General features: G+C 42.1%; 1 protein-coding gene across 2 annotated transcripts; it reads left to right on the top strand.

The window, feature by feature from the left end:
• The first annotated feature begins 974 nt into the window (after positions 1–974).
• On the top strand, positions 975–19,769 carry LOC310660238 (V-type proton ATPase subunit S1-like protein). 2 transcript variants are annotated; one of them, XM_083404552.1, is made up of 7 exons: positions 975–1,150; positions 7,490–7,530; positions 8,704–8,765; positions 10,458–10,690; positions 12,800–12,850; positions 13,246–13,489; positions 18,304–18,700. In XM_083404552.1, the coding sequence occupies exons 1-7, from the start codon at positions 1,056–1,058 to the stop codon at positions 18,604–18,606; spliced, it is 1,029 nt and encodes a 342-aa protein (XP_083260678.1). In that variant the 5' UTR covers positions 975–1,055; the 3' UTR covers positions 18,607–18,700. The 2 variants fall into 2 exon arrangements, with proteins under 2 accessions (XP_083260678.1, XP_083260679.1); XM_083404553.1 differs by having other exon boundaries at positions 1,122–1,150; positions 8,704–8,791; positions 18,304–19,769.
• The last annotated feature ends 225 nt before the right edge of the window (positions 19,770–19,994 follow it).

The following is a 19,994-nucleotide window of genomic DNA, read 5'->3' as shown; positions in this document are numbered from 1 at the left end:
GTCTCCTTGCTGGAGGTCCCTGTTTCAATACCCAGGTGCTTCAAGCTTTCATGCATTACTCCACACAAAGCTACATTTTGCACCAGCAGGCAGTGGGGGGCTGTGCTGCTTACCTGATTTCCTAATGCTGGGGTTACTGCTAGCTACTGGCAGGGAAAGGGTGAGGTGGCAGGGAAATTGGTTCCACCACTGCCCCTGAACCAGACCAACCTGCTCCTCCTCCTTGCCCCTTTCCCTTCTTGTTAACCAACAGTGAATCTGGTCTTGGGAAGCCAGATAAGCGGTTTAGCCCACCCTCCCTTTCCAACCATTAGTGATAGAGATCCAGAGTGGTGGTGCTGGGCAAGAATGAGAGGGACTTAGGTTCAAATTCTGCTCTGCCATTAACCCTCCTCCTCCACATTTCCACAATTTAAAGTCCAGTCCTTCATATTTCCACATCACTGTGATTTTTTAATCAATTTTTTAAAAAAAGGTTCTCGCAAAACTTTGTCAGCATTTTAGTGTACATTTCTCCTACCACACACATTTTTCTATGCAATTTAAACGAGCACGTTTTTGCAAGCAATTTCCTCTAGTAGAATGCATTTTTTGTATATTTCCCCCCCACGAATATGTGCATTTTTGTGCGCAGTAATTGCTTTGAAAACTGCATCTCAAAAATTCAGAGAACTGTGACTTTCAAAGGATACCTGCCCCCCCATCACTAACTGCAGTCTTCTCTTCATTTAGGGAGCTTTAGTACGGAGGCGCACTTGTCAAAAGACGCTTCTTAATGACCAGCTCTTTTTCCTCAAGTGTTCAGTTGCGTCTCCCCCCTCGCTGGCATGAATTGTAAGTCATAAAAGAAAGCTGGCTCTATTCAATAGAGAAAGACAGCTCAGGACAGCCTCTTACTATGTATAGAGAGTCTAGAGTAGCCCATGTGGCCTCAGATGCTGTTCCCCATTGGTTGGCTGTGCTATCCATCACATGGTTCCTGAGACTACTGGCTCAGCTCTCGTTGCTACACATGAACAGATGTGCTCGGTCTGGAGGGACCGATTCATTTCTCAATGGAAAGCAACACCACCTTTAGGCTTTTACTTCTCTTTTTCTGTGTAGGATTCTCAGCCCCTGTGGACCAAATATTTGGAAGGATGGAGAGGAGGTAAGTGATTTTGTCAATATTTATAAATAGCACGGGTGTAGCTGAAATAATGTTGTTTATGCATGGGAGACCGCAAACATACCTTGTATTGTACATTTACAAGGTGGTTTTTTTTTTTTAAAAAAAAACATATATTTTTTAAACGCGCAATTAATGCAAAAGCAAATTGTTTCAGCCTTTAAAGATTCTGTAAGCTAGTTCCGTAAAAGCAGGCTTATGAACTTCAATGGGACTCCTCTTGAGAAACTGTATTGTCAATTGCACATTAACGGGATCCTCTTTCATGTGATTTTATAGCTGAAGCTTGAAGATGAGAGATGAGTCTCTTTTGCATTTCTCTTTGCTTTTGTGACTTCACCTTCCTTCTGAAGTGCTAATAGCAGAGATATAAATAAAACAGCGTAGGTGTAAAACATGTTTGCAGAACACATTGTCGATGGCATTTTTTAAATGAAAAACACACAAAAGGAAGCTTATTGCATGGATGTAGATGCAGTTTGAGCTTCATACAAAAAGAAGACGCAACCTAATCTAAGCCCTCCTGTTTTCATCGCTGTGAACCTGTAACACACTGTTTCATTTGTGCAGTATAAATGGATCTCAGACATTTCAGCAGGTGTTGGGAGTCGACTTGAGGGAAGCAACAAAGAGAAATAATCATAAAGGGGAAAGAGCTAAACTGAATTCTAAGTATTTTGTCTTGCAGCCACTAATACATTTAACATATACAGATCAGAAAACACTGATGAGGATCACACAACTACTGATGAAATCTGTGCATTTAGGGTAACAGGGGCATGTGGTGATTTGCTTAAGCTTGTATTAAGAGATCTGTGCCTTGGTTAACTGATGAATTAAAATGTGCTGTAACATTTAAGTTGTTTGCTCCGATGATGGTAGATTCCCAATTAAGAAGTGTTGCACGTCATGGAGTTAGGTGATGTAACTTTCAAAGAACTGAATTTAAAAAACAACAACTTTACAGGGTCAGCTCACAAGTTGGTTCCAGATGTCTGATTTTATGTTGCTAAAAGCATGGTCATATGCTTGGATTAACATGCATGAAACATAATTTTGAGGTGGTGGTGATTTTTAAAGCTGACATGTTCATTCCTTGACCATTAACTAGTAAGTAGGAGGTACTTAACTAGTAATTTTACTTGATACTATTTTAAAGTTTGCATTATCTTTCAATGTATGTTAAATTTCTGCAAAAAGCAAAGATAAAGGAGTTAGGAAAGCAGGTTAAACCTTGCAGGAGTTGAGCTCATAAGCAAAACAAAGTTCCTTGTAAGAGTAAAGGGCCTTTTTCAATTAAGTGTCTGTTGAAATTATTTATTTTATTTCATACCATTTATATACCTCTTGCTTGTAAACAAAACAAAACAAAACAAACAAAACAAAACATTGAAAGTGGTTTAGAGTTATCAAATCAGAACTTCATAAAGTGATGTGTGTCAGTGATGCTGTCCTGAATATATTGTACCTACTGTGTTGTGCCTATCAACTTTCAAGAAAAATATTTGTGGAAAATATATCTATATACTGTATGTCTTGAAAGTGATCTGCACTGTTTGGAAAGCAGGGTTCTCTTTGAGTCTGGAGTCACTCCGGGATAACGACGACCAATGTCTGTGGTTTGCCAAAGGGTGTGATTCTTGATTTAGTGCCAAAGTCACTGGGGAAACTTACACCTGGAAATAAAAGCAGGAGGTCCTTAAGGGAAGAGGCTCCTCTTCTCAATGGAGGCTGAAATTATTGCTGTTGTATAAGAATATACAACGGCATGCGTATAAAACACGTATTCTTATATATCTCATTGTCTGCACTACTGAGGTTGCTTCAGATGAAAGTGTTTGCATGTTGTGAGTGTGGAGAATCGGCTTGCCTGAATTCCAGGCGCCTCATCTGTCCTGCATGAGCCCAAATAGACAATGAAAATGAAAATATCAGCTATTGTGGTGTCCCCATGTAGGAAGCAATTCTTTGAGAGACTTTATGCTCAGCTTCTTGTTTTGGCATTAATAGTGGCTGAAGATGCTGCTCTTAAATCCATCAGTGATGAGGCAGTGCTAAGGTGGAAAGTCATTACTGGTGGACATTATCATAGAAACAAAGAATTGTAGAGTTGGAAGCGACCATGAGGGTCATCTAGTCCAATGTTCAGATAGATTATCACAACTATACAGCCTTCTGCTTGCTGCTGATGGGATGCGCATAAGCATTGGGATGCACATCCCTGTGGGAACCAGGGACCTGGTATAAAGCAGGTTCCTTCCTATTTGCCCATATAACCCATTACTGTCTACTCTGACTGGCAGTGGATCTCCAGGGTCTCAGATCTTTCACATCACCTGCTATTTGGTCCTTTTTAACTGGACGTGCCTGGAAGTGCCTGGGAACTGAACCTGGCACGATTTGCACGCCAAGCTTCTACCATCTTAATTGTGATATTCACTTAAACGCAATTGTACTGAGCCCAGTAAGCTTTTTAAAACACATAGTTCAAAATCAAACAAAATAACCTACTGTTATATTATACAACATACAAGTCCTTATCATTCCCCTTTTTTTTTTATTTGCAACATCATATCCCTGGACCATCTGTGATTCAGTCATATTAATTAACAAGTTCATTGCTAACAAACTCTATCCTCTTGCATGACCTTTTTTCCAATAAGCAAACCAGATTTTGTTATCTTGCTGATGGATAATGCCATCTGATAAGTAGGCACTTATACTCTTTTATACATATAATCTTACGTAATTGGGCATTACTTAGTGATTAGCTGTTCCAGTGCCGTTCATTAGAGCTAAGCCAATTTCAGTTCTGCTAGTGACAGATCTGGAATAGATGAGATAACCAGCGCACAGGTATTAAATGATATAATGGGCCTAGTATTGCTCTGTTTACATCCAGATTGCATTTTGCTTGAAGGCCCAAATTATATAACATATGGATCATGGGCTGTGTACAGATTGCTAGTTCTACGAAACAACTGAATTGACTTTCCCTACTGTGGCATCAACTCTGATCCAATGTCAGTAATGTTGTAACTGTACAAAGGTCATGAAGAAGGGGGATAGCCTTACGGAGTGGGGAGCCAGTAGCAACTGCTTCTTCTAGCTTCATACATGTCAGTGGAGAGATGAAATTAAGTAGATGGGATCCTGATTTGTCTTTTCAGGGTTCAGTTTGAAATACAATGAAAATGTCAGAAAGCAATTTGACCAGAGACAATATAGAACACTCACAATATAAACACAGATGCCACAGGCAATTACAATCTCTGAAAGGATATAATTGATATATAGGCTATGTATGTGTATATTTTATTTGTGTCCCTTCGCTGCAGAAAGGACCTACCCATCTCATATCTCCAGCTCTGACCTGAATGGGGAATTTGAGAAATGTCCATTTTACATTGCCTGTAGCTCCAATGCTAAGGCCATCTTGCTTGCCAGGGTCTGGCTCCCCTCTCATCATGGCAAGGAGGGCAAATTGCTGTGCTCAGTGTTATGGAACTTTGTTTCAGAGCCAAACTTGGGCTGTGCATGCACATTGAAGCATATGCCTTCCCTCAAAGAATTCTGGGCACTGTAGTTGACCCCTCACAGAGTTCCAGTTCCCAGCAACCCTTAACAAACTACAGTGCCCAGAATTCTTTGTGGGAGGAAAATGTGCTTTTATGTGCTACATGGAGTTACATTTACAGGTAGGTAGCAGTGTTGGTCTGCTGTAATAAATTAAAAAAACCCCTTCCAGTAGCACCTTAGAGACCAACTAAGTTTGTCATTGGTATGAGAAGTGAAGAAATGTGCATGCACACGAAAGCTCATACCAATGACAAACTTAGTTGGTCTCTAAGGTGCTACTGGAAGGATTTTTTTTATGGAGTTACATGTAACTTTACCCCCCAACAAATGGCTTTTAAAAATAAAATGCGAAAATGAAAACCAGCCAAGGGAGATGGCAGTCAGGAGTGGTTGGAAGGGCTGGTGGTTGCCATCTGTGTTTCATCTTAAAATTACTCAACCCCAGTTGCTTTTCTCCCTATAGGGAAAAATATAGATAGACTTATATGTTTTACACTGCAATGGAAAAGCAGTTTGAGAAGATGATTTTGACAAGAAAAAGAGTGGTCAGGATAACATTAAGCACCTCTTCTCCACCTGTTCTTCCTTCGTTCTTAAATATAGCCTCCAGTGTGTGCTTAATTCACTAAAATAGAAAAAAAAAGTGCCTGGAAAAGTTACTTTAAATGTCACATAATATGTATTGTATCCCTTAGATATGTTGTTATGGGAAATATACAGAACCCACAGAATGAATCCTAGGCCATGTTAACACATTGCAAGACCTTCACACAAGCCCATGGAACATGCCAGCATGCAAAGAGTGTCTCACGGTTTTCTAGACACAACGGTGACGAGGACAGTCTGCAAATTGCAAGGAAGCAAATAACCATCCAGGCTTCTTTGTGACAAACACCACCTGCTTTCCTAGAGGAGTGGGAAGCTCGCTGTTTGTATCTGTCAGTCTGTGGCGTTCTGCAGAGGCTCGCAGATTACTCTTGCCACCAGGTTTCTAGCAGAGTTATGCATATTTCATTGGGGAGTGCACATTTAGCACTTTGTGGATGTTCTCCTGCTGAGAGTAGAATCTTGTTACTTTGGCGTGAAACACGGTTTCATTTTCTGGTGGTTTTCTGGGAGGCAGAAGGCAACCTCCCATAAGTGTCAGATTCTAAACCAGCATCTCATAGCAACTGCTCAGGGACACGCCATACGCCTCGCTGGGCGTCTAAACAAGCATATCCACCTCCTTGCTGTGAATTGATGTTTCACACCAATTAGGCTCCTTCTGAGACGAACTTTTCAAATGTGACATAAACCTTCCTTTCGTTCCAAACATCACACGAAGGGGCTTCACAGCAGCTGTGCTGGAAGTGCAATTCTCCAGGTGCTCCTCTAAACCATATGGCCTGGCTATGTCCTCTTCTCTCACATTTCTAGGCAGATGCAATTAATCATATTAATTTTGCCCCTGGCACATTTTGCAGCTTTCTTTATCTCTCTTGTATGTGTTATCTGTCTAAAACATGGGCACTCGCTAAGTACCAAGAAGCGTTGATGTGAAGGGTATTGGTGATTTTTTAAAAAATACACAATATTGTCAGATCCCTCAGGCTTTTGTAATCTTCTATTTTTATGACATTAATATTAAATCAAAAGGGCATAAGAAGAACCAGCTGCACATGTCCAAATGCCCATTTAGTCCAGCATCCTTTTCTCACACTGGTCAACAAGATGCCTCTTCTGGGAAACACTCAAACAGGACGTAAGCACTTAGGAGGTGACATCTAGGGAGGCCGGGGGGGGGGGCAAGGGACCCCCAATATTTTCAGGGAAGGGCCAGACCCCCCATTCCACGGCAGTCCTCAAAAGGATGTGCAAGGGTGAAGAGGCTTTGCTCTGCCACATCCTTTTGAGGATCACTGGACAGGGGCATAGGAAGGGGTGTGTGGCCCAAAACGGCAGCATGGGGCTGGTGTCCACCAGGCAGACTCTGTGGGCAGCTCGCCCTGCCCCCGTGGGTGGCTTGCCCCGCCAATGCCACTCCTGCTAGCTACGCCCCTGTCACGCCTTCCCAGAAGTTCTTAGGCCCATTGTTCTGAAAGCAAATGATAGATATTCCAATAGTCAGGATGTACCAAGGAGACAGTGTTAGAAACTGAGATATGAAAGCTAGGAGCTAAATGGCACCTTACACCTAGGTTATGGATGCAACAAAGGACAGTCTAGGCACACTTTTTTAATAACAAGAATACAAAGCTGAAAATGAATGAACTGCAGCCAAAACATTATGTTCATTTTTCACATGGCCTAGTTCTTCCCCTAACTATTCCCCTAATATTCTTAAGAGGGTCTCTTCTCTGGTCTTCAGAGAGTAGCTGGAAGTGGGGAGGCAGTTTTCCACTCTGTAGTTTTTATCTGAAACCTTAGGCGCAGTACTGGGCTCAGAGCTCAGAAACTACTTGTGCTAATGAAATTCTGAACGCTGCAAGGAGAGAGTGGACAATAGTCAGTGTCTGCAAGAAGGCATCCCAAGGAGCAAGAAAATGGACCTACTAGCTATAGCCACAGAATGGACAACATGGTGGCTAGTTAAGGCTGTGTTTTCTGTAGCCTTTGAGATTTCATTTGCATTTAATAAATGCATTGTTTTTCAGGTTATCTTGCAGCTCTGCTTTACCTAAACACTGATCTGGTTCAGTATGGTTCAGAAGTTGAGAGAATAGTGCTGATTTACTGTTTTGTGTGTTTGCTTTGTTGCAGTTTCTTTGCATTCTCTGACCAAGACTTGCTACAAAGAAATGGTAAGGTTTTCAACTTCCTTTTGAATGAAGTGGCGCCAATGTTCTTGGTCACTGTCTACAATTTATGATTAAAAAAAAGTATGGAAGCTTTTTGTCCATATGAGAACCTGACCAAGGATTTAGGACATTGTGTGGCCTTAGTTCTCTGACAAGAGTCTTCCTTTGCATAAAATGGTGCCCTGGCTATGGTCTGCTCTGACACCTAAATTATGTTCCAAAACCCAAACTTAGAAAAAAATATCCAAACACCGCCCCCTGCCAAAGTTTCTTTTTTTGATGTACCGGTATATCAAAGCACAAATTGCTTTGCCTTTGCTGGGGCTTTTTGTGTGCTTACGGTATACACACACACACACCACACACACATATACATATACATATATAATTTTATGCCGGCCTGTTTCTAAGCTGATTCTGAGTTTTTATGACACTTTTATGATATTATTTTATTGATTTTACTGTATTTGTTGACTTTTGGAAATCACCCAGAGAACTTTGATTGATGGACAGTCTAGAAACAGGATGTACAAACAAACAAACAAACAAACAAACAAGGAAGATGAATAAAGCCTCCCGTTTAGTACTGACCACACTGAAACACTGCGTTCTTACTGCAGTGTAAATATACCCTTTCCTCTTCCTGTGGGTGGGACCGGGTGTGTCTAGAAGTAGAGGTGGCTAAGCAAAGACGTGCTATAGCCTGAGAATGATAGGAAAGATGGAACAGGAGGGAGAGCATCTCAAGATGTTTATGAGCACCTGCTCACAGTGTAACTGGCATGCTTAGCTGCACCTTGGAGAAAGTCCCAGAATCATTAAAAGGCCCAGTTTTGATTAGCTGTTCTTTCTCGAGAAAGAAGAGGTACATACATGTACTTCCTATTCTACACAAAAATCAGTTTGTGGCATATTATGAAAAGGAAAGACAGAATTAAAAAATGATGGGTGGTATTCAGTTAACTTTTGCTCGGGGTAGATATGTCCATCATATTCATTATTTTCATTGGGTCTGAATAAAACTTAGATGAATACAACTCTGTTGTGTTAGAATTATGTTTTAATGAGAAAATTGTAGAATAGGAAGTGGTGTTCTTTTTTTGTATTAAGTAATGTATGTTGTTGAAAGGCGTTCCAGCCTATAGACAACAAATATTTTTATTTCTTCTTCTTCAGGCCGACGATATGATGGCAGTGTGAAGCCAAAACTTAATTTACAACAAATAGCATTTGCACAGGTATGGAGGTACCAGGAAACTGGATTGTAAGTTCTTCCATGATGCACATAACCATACTTTTCTTCTGAATTCTATAGGGTAGCTGTTATGCTGGTCTGAATTTTTTTTTCCAGTGGAATATGTAGTTTGTGTATTGGAAAGCTGTTATCTTTTTCAACCGTGGAGCAAATAATCAAAATAAAAAATCAAGGTTCCGGATGTATTTTGAAAGGTGCTTGGCACCTTGCAAGTTCCGTTTGATTAGACCAACTTTTACTCTGGCACAGTTTCCATTGACTGCAAAGGCAATGCTGTATAATCAAGAGACATTAAGATCTTAGTTGAAAATATTAGGGCAGAATGCATAATTTCGGTGCATCCTCTGAGTTTGTAATCTTGGTGTGAACTTTGCTTGGATAACACATTACTTACTACCGTACCTAAAAATGCAAGGTACCTGTTTCAGTGACCATACAAAAAATATTATACTAATTCTCAGAACCAGGGGTTCAAAAGCTTTTAATGACGTATGCATATTAGTAGAGCTTTGCATTTCCTCAAAACTTAAAAGTCTGCAAATATCTGAGCTATGTACTTGAACAATTAGGGGGTGTTCACATGTTATCTTGCACCTGTGCACAAGTTGTTTGTGCCTGTGTTCGGCTGCTACTGAAAAAGAATCTACCGTGATTCTTTCCCTTATGTCAGTTTTCTGCCCACCAAGTCATTAATGCCATGTTTTCTGTGTTACTCACTGCTGACCTAAGATTTGAAATCTTGTGTTTCAAGTTCCCACAAAACCACTGATAGCTTTTAGGCTTCAGTTTGAGAATCTATTCCCTAAGTGGACAAGCAAATAGTTTTGTTTGGATCTAGACAAGAAAGATAAGCAGATTTTCTTTTCACCACCACACTTCCGGAAAAATGTAATTAAAATTGCTTTTTTTCTTTCTACATTTCTATTTTCTACATTTGTTCAACTCCTAATCTGACTTTTACCACGACACAATGAGTTTCACAGAAGTATTTTTAATGAGCTAAGACATATTCCTGCATAATGGTGTGTAGGGGAAAAAACTCATGTCTGTCATATCACAGATGAATTGTCCACATTAGAAGATCTGCAGTTGGAATGTCATCTGGAAAAGCAGGGAATAGTTAATCTGGTGCCTTCCAGATGTTATGAACTACAGCTTCCATCAGCTGCAGCCAGTATGACCAGCGGCCAGGGATGATGGGAGCAGTAGTCCCATCTTTGTAGCTCCACATTGGCTGTCCCTGAATTGTTAATGTGTGTCAGGTATGCTTTGCCAATGCTCATGAAGTTCACCTGAGGATTATTATTTTAGCATTTCTGTGGCACATTGCTAACAACATATGTCCCATTTTATCCATGCAGAATCCTGGAAGCCAGTTTTAAAAACTGTCTGGTGAGCTTTTATGCCTCAGCCAGGATTTGGGCTTTTGTGTTTCAAACCTACCCACCTACAAGTCTCTGCTGTACACTGAGCCTTGCATTGGGAGTCGGGAAAGTAAACTACTGCTTTTCAGCATACCCCACAAACCCTTTATGGTGAAATGCTTTATGCTGAAATAACGGGGACTGCATTTGGCTTAAAGATTCAAAGATAATTTGCATGCTGCTATTGGTATTAATTGTTTCATTGCAAAGGCAGACCTGCTAACTCTGAACTCTTCCTTGATTATATGCAGATTGTGAATTACAATGGAAGCAGCAAAGAGAATTCAGAGAGAGAGTCTGTCATCCACACTCACTACAGCCCTCTCAACATCACAGTCAATGGAAGCCATTGTATTCTTTTTTGGGCCAGAAGGATCATGATTAGGTTTCAGAATCACACACAGCTGGACCTAACAGACAAGACATTTGGTGTTCATGCCACCGTGGATGTTGCAGATTCAAACTGCAGTGAAGAAAATGCAATGTAAGATTATGACCTACTGTGCTCATGAGTTGCTTGTGCCTGGTGTACAATTGAAGCAAATTTAGAAACACCCACATAGTATTGTCTTTGTGTCGGTGCAGCCTGTGATGCTACGTGGCTGAGCTGTTTCGATGGCTTGAAATGTTCACCAACATCCCTATTGCTCAGGCTATAAAGTTAATAGAGTATTTGCAGTCCAGCTTCTGTGAAAAAGGTAAACCTGCCAGTTCATCTGAGATGAACACTTCACACAGGGCCAAGAGACAGAAAGAAATAGGTTTGTTGTGCTTGCTGGGTGGACTGGGGAAAGGTTCCAAGATGTAGGTGAGAGGAAGGACAGAGAGCCATGAGCCAAGATATCTGAAGGAAGGATGCACAGCTAGGCAGTAGACTGAAAAACTGGAACCTGAGGGAAGGGTAGGTGAAGAAATGTTGGTTTGGGGAAACAGGGAAACCGAAGCAAGAGGAGGCTAATTATACTACAGTTTCCAGAGTTCCCTGGGAAGAGGAATCAATTTTCAAACCACACTGGGAATTGTGGCTCTGTGAGGGGAATAGGGACCCCCCAACAATTCTCAGCAGCCTTAACAAACTACCGCTCCCATAATTACTTGAGGGAGAAGGCCATGACTGTTGAAAGGGGTATCGTAGTGCTTTAAAGGTATGTGTATTGTGGCCTAAGAAAGAGCATGATTCCCAGCTCCCTCAGTAAGGTGGTGGCGCAATCCTTCTAAATCCTTCATTGGATTTGGAAGATCTCAATAAATTTAGGCTAGTCACAGTTCTCTTCCGGAAAGAGGTTCTTCAGCTGATGGTCATTGACCAAAATCTCTCACAGTTTGAACACACCTGGTTCCTTGGCCGTCCTCCAAGTGTCTCCTTTGCAGAAGTCTGGAAGGTTGCCGCAAGAGAGAGAGAGAGAGGAACAGACTTGCAACAGACATTGATATCTGGTGGTTAATTTATAGCCTGTATGGTTTGCTCGTTTTGTTAATGGCTGTTTAAATGGTGCTTATGTGGATGGTTGGAAGTTTTAAACAGGTTCAATTTATTTATGATCACTTTGAGCCTGTGGTTTTATGGAATTGCCTCAGTTTTTATATTTTACTGTCCTGCGCAAACCCCCAGGGCCATATGTTATGAGATGGGAAAAAACCCAGCAAGTTAGCTTGAGGGAAGTGTTGCGAGCCTTGTCCCTGTGGGTGCCATGGCACTGGCAAAGGGGTTCTTTGCTGTCTCCAGGCACCATAATCCTCAAATTTTCAGCTTTCATGCTTTTTTTTTAAAAGAAGTTTCTTGCATTTGTAGAACCTGATAAATGAGGCAAAACATGCAGATGCAATTCTTCTCATTATTAGCCTGCTTCACCTTTGCAGTGTTTAACTTTGCACCCCCCTCACTCCCCCCAAAATGAGGGAAAGTCCCCCCCCCAAGCATATTCTAAATGTGCAGGTGAAAGGCAGAGAGATGCATTGGGGACAGAGAGGGAGAGGCACGTGTGGCCTGTGTGTGGGAGGAGAGGGAGGGAAGGAAGGGGCGTGTTATGCTGCTGTCTGTGAGAGGGAGTCAGCAGTCTTTGTGTGAGGGTGGTATGACTATATGGTCTGTGTGTATGGGAGAGGGAGAGGGAGAGATGCACTTGGGGGGGGAGAGAGAGAGCTATGTACATATGAGGCGTGTGAGTGTTGAGTGTGAGAGAGTTGCCTGTGTCTCTGTATGTGTGCTGAGAGTGTGTGCATGTATGTGAGGCAGTGACGGCAGTGTCACCCCTTGTATGTTTCTCCTGGTACTAGGGAACGTTCCCTGTTGTGACTAAAAAGCAGCAGCATCACTGTGCGTGCTTGTGAGGGATCAGTATTGTGTGACCTCCACAATCAGGACCAGCAAGACCTCTCTCTAATTTTATGTTATGTCTTGGCCCCATGTCAGTCATGTTGTGTTATTCCAGGCACCCAAATCCGGCACTAGGGCCTACAGCACTTTCTCAAAACTCAAAATGTGCAAAAAGGTTGGCAATCTCTGGCTTGAATAATACAGTTTAGCTACCTTTCTTGTTTCTTCTTTTTCACATTTATGGATCTAAGCTGACATTGTTCTTTTTTGTCATAGGCTTTCACTTAATTTTGGCGACATTGACAATTTGAAGGGATTTGTCATCAGGTATGTCTTCAAAGATGAATTCATTTTTTTTTCTGGATCAGGAAACATCTTATATTAAAGCCTGTTTGAACTGTTTGCTTATCACTAAGCAAACTGGAGGCTTTAAAGCATTTTAGATAGTCCCATTCATTTCTGTAGGAGTGTTAACCATGTGTCTAACTCTTCCTTGTTGAAATGAATGGGGCTTTGAAGCATCTAATTTTGACTGGCAATGCGCTTGGTGTTGATAGCCCCAAATGTGAATTTTATGAGAAGCAAAATGCTGCCCTCAATTGACTGGAAATGCAAAGAGGTTTTTGCCTTTCCCCTTGGTAAAAAAGTAATGGAAGGAAACAGTGATATCTGTTGCATCTAAGACTCTGTTTCTTTTATTTCTCTGATTCCTCCTCTCCCAGATTCATGCTGACCAACAGTTATTACAAGCTGTCCATTCAAAACTGGTTTACCTTACATAGAATCCAACTCATTTACAACCAATCTGTACAAGCAACATTCAATGCGACACGGATACATGCACCAGCGAGCTACTCCTATCACTGTGAACATGTTAGCAACTTGCAGAGGTATGATGCGCTCCTGACGCCCAGCTCCACAAATGATGCAGCCAAGCTCTGGGAAGTCACTTTTATTGACTTTCAGGTAATATGAGGAAAAACCAAAGCAAGTACATGTGGTCCGCCTGTGGTCCTCCAGCTGTTAATGGACTACAACTCCCATATTCCCTGACCTTTGGCCATGCTGGCTGGGGCTGATGGGAGTTGGAGTCCAACAATGTTTGATGGACTCAAGTTCCTGCCCCTGATGTGCATGGTGGCAGCAAGAAAGCTTAATGATCTACTGAAAGCAGATTATGGTACAATGCGATAATCTTTATTGTCATTGTCCCATAAGTGAAAAAGTAGGATTTGATCAGGAAAGAATGTTATATGTTATATTTGTTATATGACATGGAGTACAATTGTAAGCATATTTACTCAGAAGTAATTCTCATTATGTTGGCTAAATATATATATATTGTAAAGCATTTTTATTCCCCATTCAAAAGGTTTACAAATGCCAATGATAAGACAGTCCTTGGCTTCAAGTTTAGAATCTAAAAGACATGGCACAAAGGGGAAAAGGGTTAGGAGGGAGGAGAAAAACAAAAATCCAAGAACGTTTTCTTAGTTATGTTCAATGGGACTCTCTAGGAAATGTGTTTAGGACTGTAACCATAATATTGTTTAGGGTTGATTCATTTGTCTATGGGGTGGTTTTGGAGCAGCTTGCAAGACAGGGTTCAGGTGTTGCTGGACTGGAGTTCCCATTGTACCTGACCCGATCATTGGCTATGCTGATTGGGGATGATGGTTGAAGTTCAACAACATCTAGAGGGCCACAGTCTTACTACCCATGTTGAATAGACGTTTGTTGATGACTCTGATTGGGCTTCATGTGCAAAGCAATAATACTTTCTATGATGTTTTGAAAATCTTCATGCAGGACTATGCTCTGCATCCCCAAATATCTGCCAGTCAACTTCATGGGGGAACATAAGGAGAGCCTGCTGGATCAGGCCAGAGGCCTATTTAGTCCAGCATCACAGGGCCCAAGCAGATGCCTTTGGGAAGCCCAAATGCAGGACCTGAGCTCAACAGCCCTCTCCCCACTTGTGATTCCCTGGAAACGAGAAGTGATCCAGAAACCACATAAATCTGAGCACCTATATTTAACCTGACTTGCAAAATAATCCTAAGCATTTCAACTGGGTAGCAGTGAGGCCTACTAAGTTTAACAGGGCTTAGTAAGTATGTCTAGAATCACATCCCATGGCTAGCTAAACACAGTGCATTTGTCACTGAAAATGACAGCTTCACATTTATCCTTCACTCCTTTTAGGTGGGAAAATACATGACGTGGCATCACCATTATTCTTTCTCTTCTCTCTCTCTCTGTCTCCATGTGGGCTGGGAGGAAGCAATAGCATGTTGCCATTTCTGGTGACAAATGCACATTTCATAAAATGTCTAGTTTGAGCCTTCCTCTCATTGCCTTGTTTTATGTGGGGATAGATCCCTGATTGCTCTGCCTTCCACAGTTCAGTGACAAGATCACACTTGGGTTAGTTGCTGAGGTCAGCTAAGGAGAGGATATAATGGCTGCTACTGACTCTTATCTCCTTATGAGGATCAGAGGAAAGGGCGAGAGGGCAAGCCTAACTGCTCACTCCAAAAGAGACAATTTAGCCACCAAGGAATCTCCCTTTGTGTCACCCCTTCTTGTGGGATGTGGAGCGAGCCAGCCTCCTTCCTTTGAAGTTGCAGTTGAAATGTGTAGCTGAGAGTCTCAACAGCCTCAAGTTCTGTCCTGAGGCTTTTACTCATCTGCATGGTGGGTGCTGGAGTCTAGACATCTATCATCTGTTTTTGATCACAGAACACTGTGGGGAGTTTACCTTCCTAAAAAAAAAGGTCAGGTGGCAGCTTCTGTACTGTATCAGGATAGCCATATCCTCAGCTGGTTCCCTATCGGGTTTTGATTTTAAATATATAACTCAACATTTTTACATGAGAATATTTCAAATCTTAAACTGATTGTGCTGTTGGGGAGAGACTCTTTTTTCCTCACTTATTTTTACGTGTTGGCTAGGGTGCCCACTCCTGTTTTTCAGCATTGTTGATTTTCAGCTTCTACAAGAATAAATTTCTTCCTGGAGAGAATTTGTACTTTGAAACTGGCTGCTGGGCTCCTGATTCTTCTGTGTTTGATGGAAGAGCAATCTGCGCACCTCGGGTTGTTGTGCTCATATCCTGCTCACAAACTTTTCACTGGCATTTGGCTTGGCCACTGTGAGAACAGGATGCTGGGTTAGATAGGTCATTGGCCTGATCCAGTAAGCTCTTCTTATGCTCTTATGTATAGGCCCATTACCCAGTGTCTACTGTAGGTGAGCTGACATGTCGCCCCTCAGATAAATAGCAAAATCATCTCCACCTCTGTAATGGATTTTTCTAGAGTTCCTGCCTTTCTCTTTCTCAACATGTATAGCATACACACTCACTTCAATCCAGGTGTAGTGGGAGGTTCTGCTGTTTTGACTCCTCCAATCCTAACCTGGTTCTGTGGCTCAATGGGCTATCGACCACAGCTATTTTCATGTATAGTTTGGGGATCAGCGGAAGAGTCATGAGCAATGTAGATTGGGAAGGGGACATTATTGAGCCCCTGTATTAACTTGGATAAATGATTCAAGATATTTCATACCACTTCTATACAAGAGCAGGAGGGTCGTTGGCACACAGTCATGTGTTGCAATGTTCCCTGGCTCAGCCTATGTATGTTTTGTAGAGGACACTATTATATCAGCTCTGTTATGTATTGAAGTTCTCACCCTGGCCACCAGGGGTGTTGTGTATATAGTTTTCACTCAGGTCCACATAAGTTAATTTAGGCGGGAAACCCTGGGTTGCTGTCGTTACAATGTTGACAATGTTGACAGCCGGCTGCCTATAAAAGCAGGCCGGCTGAGCTGTTTGCAGTTTAGTTCAGTTCCAGCTTACTTATAAAGAACTACTTGGGAAAATCTCTGTGTTGACTGCTTTGTCCACCCACAACTTAATAAGCTCAGATCCGGACTTGATTTGTGGTGCTCATTTTGAAAAGGTTGGCAACCGCTATTCAGAGGATCTTTCTGGTAGACAAGGGGGTAGGACAGGTGACGAGTCACAGAGAGATAAGGATAGAACTCCAAAAATGCTGTGCATGGAACAATGAGTGCTGCTTAGGTGCAATTCTAAAGGCCCTTAAAATAACTAGAGTTGGTTGAGAACCACATCCCTAGTGGGGAGGAAGACCTATTTCCCCCAAAGTTCTAAACATATTAATAATTTGCAGCCCCCCTGTGATCTCACCAATTCTCTTACTTGTTGTGGCATCTTCAGTGCAACTGTTGTCTCTCTCCTTTCATCCTGTACTGCTCCAGAGGTAGAGAAGAAGGCATCTGAGGCCTAGCTCTGTTTTCCACTGGTAGGGCAACCTGGGCAGAATTGCATTGCTCTCCTGCCTTGCCAATACTGTGTGCCACTTCTGGTTGCTGAGAGGGGAAGGGGGAAAGCAGCAGGGAACTCGGCATGATGCAGGTGCCTCAGCAGAACACATCTGATGCTCTCTGTGCCGTGCTTGCACTGTGCTGAGCTCCCCACTGCCGTGCCTCCTCCCACTCTCAGTAACCAGAACATTGACCTGTGGAGTCCTGTCAGCCACACCTGGTAGGGGCCTTGGGAAATGAGGTTTCCCCAGGGCACTAAACAAACATCAGGTGGAAGATATTCTTCCACAGCTCAGGTTAAAATCAGAGCCGAGTAAGAACGTCACAATATTTATCCTTCAAAGAAAGCTGATGCATTCTGAGAGTTATAGCCTGAGCCTGAGATGTATGAACAACTGCATCACCCACAGCATCAGCACAAGTAAATTCTGCAAACCTTTATGTCTCTATCTCTATAAACAGGTCTACCTCAACAAATCAGTTGATTATGGGTTGCCTTGGTAGCAGACAACAATAAAATAGTATGTTTAAAAGCCAGGCTTACACTGAATTACAACGATTGATGTTCAAGAATCTTGATTGATTGTCCACGCCCCCAAACCAGCCTACCAGAAGAAATAAATTCACACAGACACAGATTTTGGTTTAAGGTTAATGGGCAAAATTTAGGCCACAACTTTATTGATGTGAGCGGTATTGGCTTAGGCATTGGCAATAGACTATATTGGACTCCTGCCCACCTTGCAAGGAGTCAGGAAGGGTAAACCACCAATGAGGAAGTCACATCGGGGAAACCTCCAGCTCTCCTCTGTGTTCTCAGAGGCCTGGCATGGCTCTAGCCCCTCAAGTGGACTTCGGACAGGATCCAGGGCCCGGATTCCTTTAATGGAATACCCTTGAACATGGAGGGGCAGGCGATGGCCTACCTCCCCTCCCCCCATATCAATAAACAAATGCCTAACCGCCAAACTTTACAAAGTTGTGACGATTGCCAAGAGGTTGGCGAAAACCAAGTGGCCCGTGCCAATCTGCCAAATGGAAAAATCCCTACCAGTCCCAAGACAGGCGACCAACTGAAGTCCAAAGCAAGGCCAGGGGGCACCTAAAACAAAAGGAAGGGTGGGCGGGTGTTTGGCAGCATGAAGCAGGTGCTCAGCACACGTCACGCTGCTGCTTTTATACCCCCCACGATCACCCCACTCAATCGCGATTGGCCAAAAGAGGCCTGGGGTGATCGTGGCGCCACCCTGGCGTAAAGGGCATCACTCCCCCCATGCCAGGGAGGGGAAAAATTGTACTGTGGGCCCACCCGCAACCAGGACCGTCCTTTAAGATGATCCAATTTAGCAATGGGGAGAAAATAATGACATGCCTTTAGCCAGGAGAGAGAGGATTTTTAATCCACACCATTTTATTCTCTCAACAGATTCAAGGATTCAACATTGAAGACGGGCAGTTTGCTTATGCCAAAGACTGTGCATCTTTGTTCCCTCCAGCAATTCTGATGGGCCTGGTGATGTCTCTGATTTTGCTTCTAGTTCTGGCCTATGCTCTGCACATGCTGATACACTTGAAATCCCTTGACAGGCACTATGAATGCAAAGCTTCTCCTGCTTACTTCCCACAGATGAAAGATATTGATACGGTAGATGAAAAAGAACCCCTGAGAAACAATGGGATTGAAGTATATGAACTTAGAAGTCAACAGTACTCAAAAATCTATATTTAGCAGTTGTTTTTTTGTTTTCCATGGTTAGGCAGCATACTATTCCTGAGGAACTTTTGCATCATCTGGGCTCATGTTAGGATTTTGAGCATCTCAACTTTGATTTAAAACAAGATTTCTAGTCCACATGGTTGTAAAGAAAAAAAAATGTGGAAGTGTTACAACAGTGTGTGTCCTAATTTCTCAGAAATTCAGAAGCAATTCCAAATAACACCAATTTATATTGTGGTTCCAATAGTGTAAGTAAACAGCATGGTTTTAGAAGTGACAGTCTCATGGTCGGGAACATTTTAGACCTGTCATATTGAGTGTGTGGAATCTAGATGCCCAGAACACTCAGCTAACAAAGTGGGAACTTATGACACTTCAAAAACTGCCAAGACTTCCACCCCAAATGAGAGGAAAACATCCCAGCCAAAGGTGCATAGCAAAAATTGAAGCTTGATCAAGCTTCTTCAGAAGCTAGAAAGTGAAGACTCTGCTCTCTTTTTTTTCTTTTTCTTTTTGCCATGACATGGGGAGACTCTGAACTACAGTTTTGCATGAAGTGAAATGACCTGCTCTACTTAGAGGTTGATGAACACAGATTTTCTGGTGCTGAAATGGCACTAATCTTTGGGCAGAAGGAAACAGCTGCACTTGATCTAATGCACACATCCCTAACTTGGAGGCCCTCCAAATGTTTTGGACTACAATTCCCATCATTCCCAGCAATGGTCAAGTAGTCCAAAACTGTTGGAGGGAATGAGCTTGGGGAAGGTTTATCTTAAGTGCCCCAGTGAGCTTCTCTCTTTCTGCAACATACATCCGACTCCAATTTCGATGTAACAGAACATGTTAATTGCTGATCAGCTGCCAAATGGTGCGTACCTGTTGTTGTACCTGTTTGCATTACAGAAAAGTGATATTTCTGCTAATCAGCAAATGATGTGCTGCTTCTAAAGATGTTATGCAAATTGTGTCAGTTACATCTCAGTGTTATGCAGATTTGCTGTGGATCTCTTATCTTGTGATGCTTTTCCAAGAGTGCCCTCAGCACTGAGCAGATTTCTCACTTCTGTTGTATCTCAATTAAGTTATCAGCACTTTCTTTTTTGATGTTCCATTCTAATACTTAGCTAAATGTTTTTTACTACATGACTTCTCTGATAAATGATCAAAGGATATCAGACTGTTGGCATTAATTTCGAAAAATGTGTCATTGAGAACAAGGTAAAAGAAAGATCTCAGCGGGAAGGAAGAAATTAATGTAACGAAGATTAGCTCTGATACTATAAAAGTAAAGCCCTAGTCTTCCCCACTCATTTACAAACCTTTGCAAATCGCATTTCATAATGAAGGCTTTGAAAACACTGAATAAACACCCCTTCAAAAGCAATAGGCCTCTTAGC

This window comes from Podarcis tiliguerta (genome assembly GCF_965153285.1).
Source record: "Podarcis tiliguerta genome assembly, chromosome: 11".
Classification (NCBI taxonomy): Eukaryota; Metazoa; Chordata; class Lepidosauria; order Squamata; family Lacertidae; genus Podarcis; species Podarcis tiliguerta.
The sequence above is the reverse complement of the archived record's forward strand: the minus strand, read 5'-3'. Positions and strand labels throughout refer to the sequence as shown.

What these genes read in the sequence shown, in the direction of transcription:
- LOC310660238 (XM_083404552.1), top strand. Translation starts at nt 1,056, where the DNA reads ATGGAAAGCAACACCACCTTTAGGCTTTTACTTCTCTTTTTCTGTGTA. An exon ending in AACAAATAGCATTTGCACAG is followed by an intron (nt 8,766 to 10,457) that starts GTATGGAGGTAC and finishes GATTATATGCAG; the next exon opens with ATTGTGAATTACAATGGAAG. An exon ending in TCACTTTTATTGACTTTCAG is followed by an intron (nt 13,490 to 18,303) that starts GTAATATGAGGA and finishes TTCTCTCAACAG; the next exon opens with ATTCAAGGATTCAACATTGA.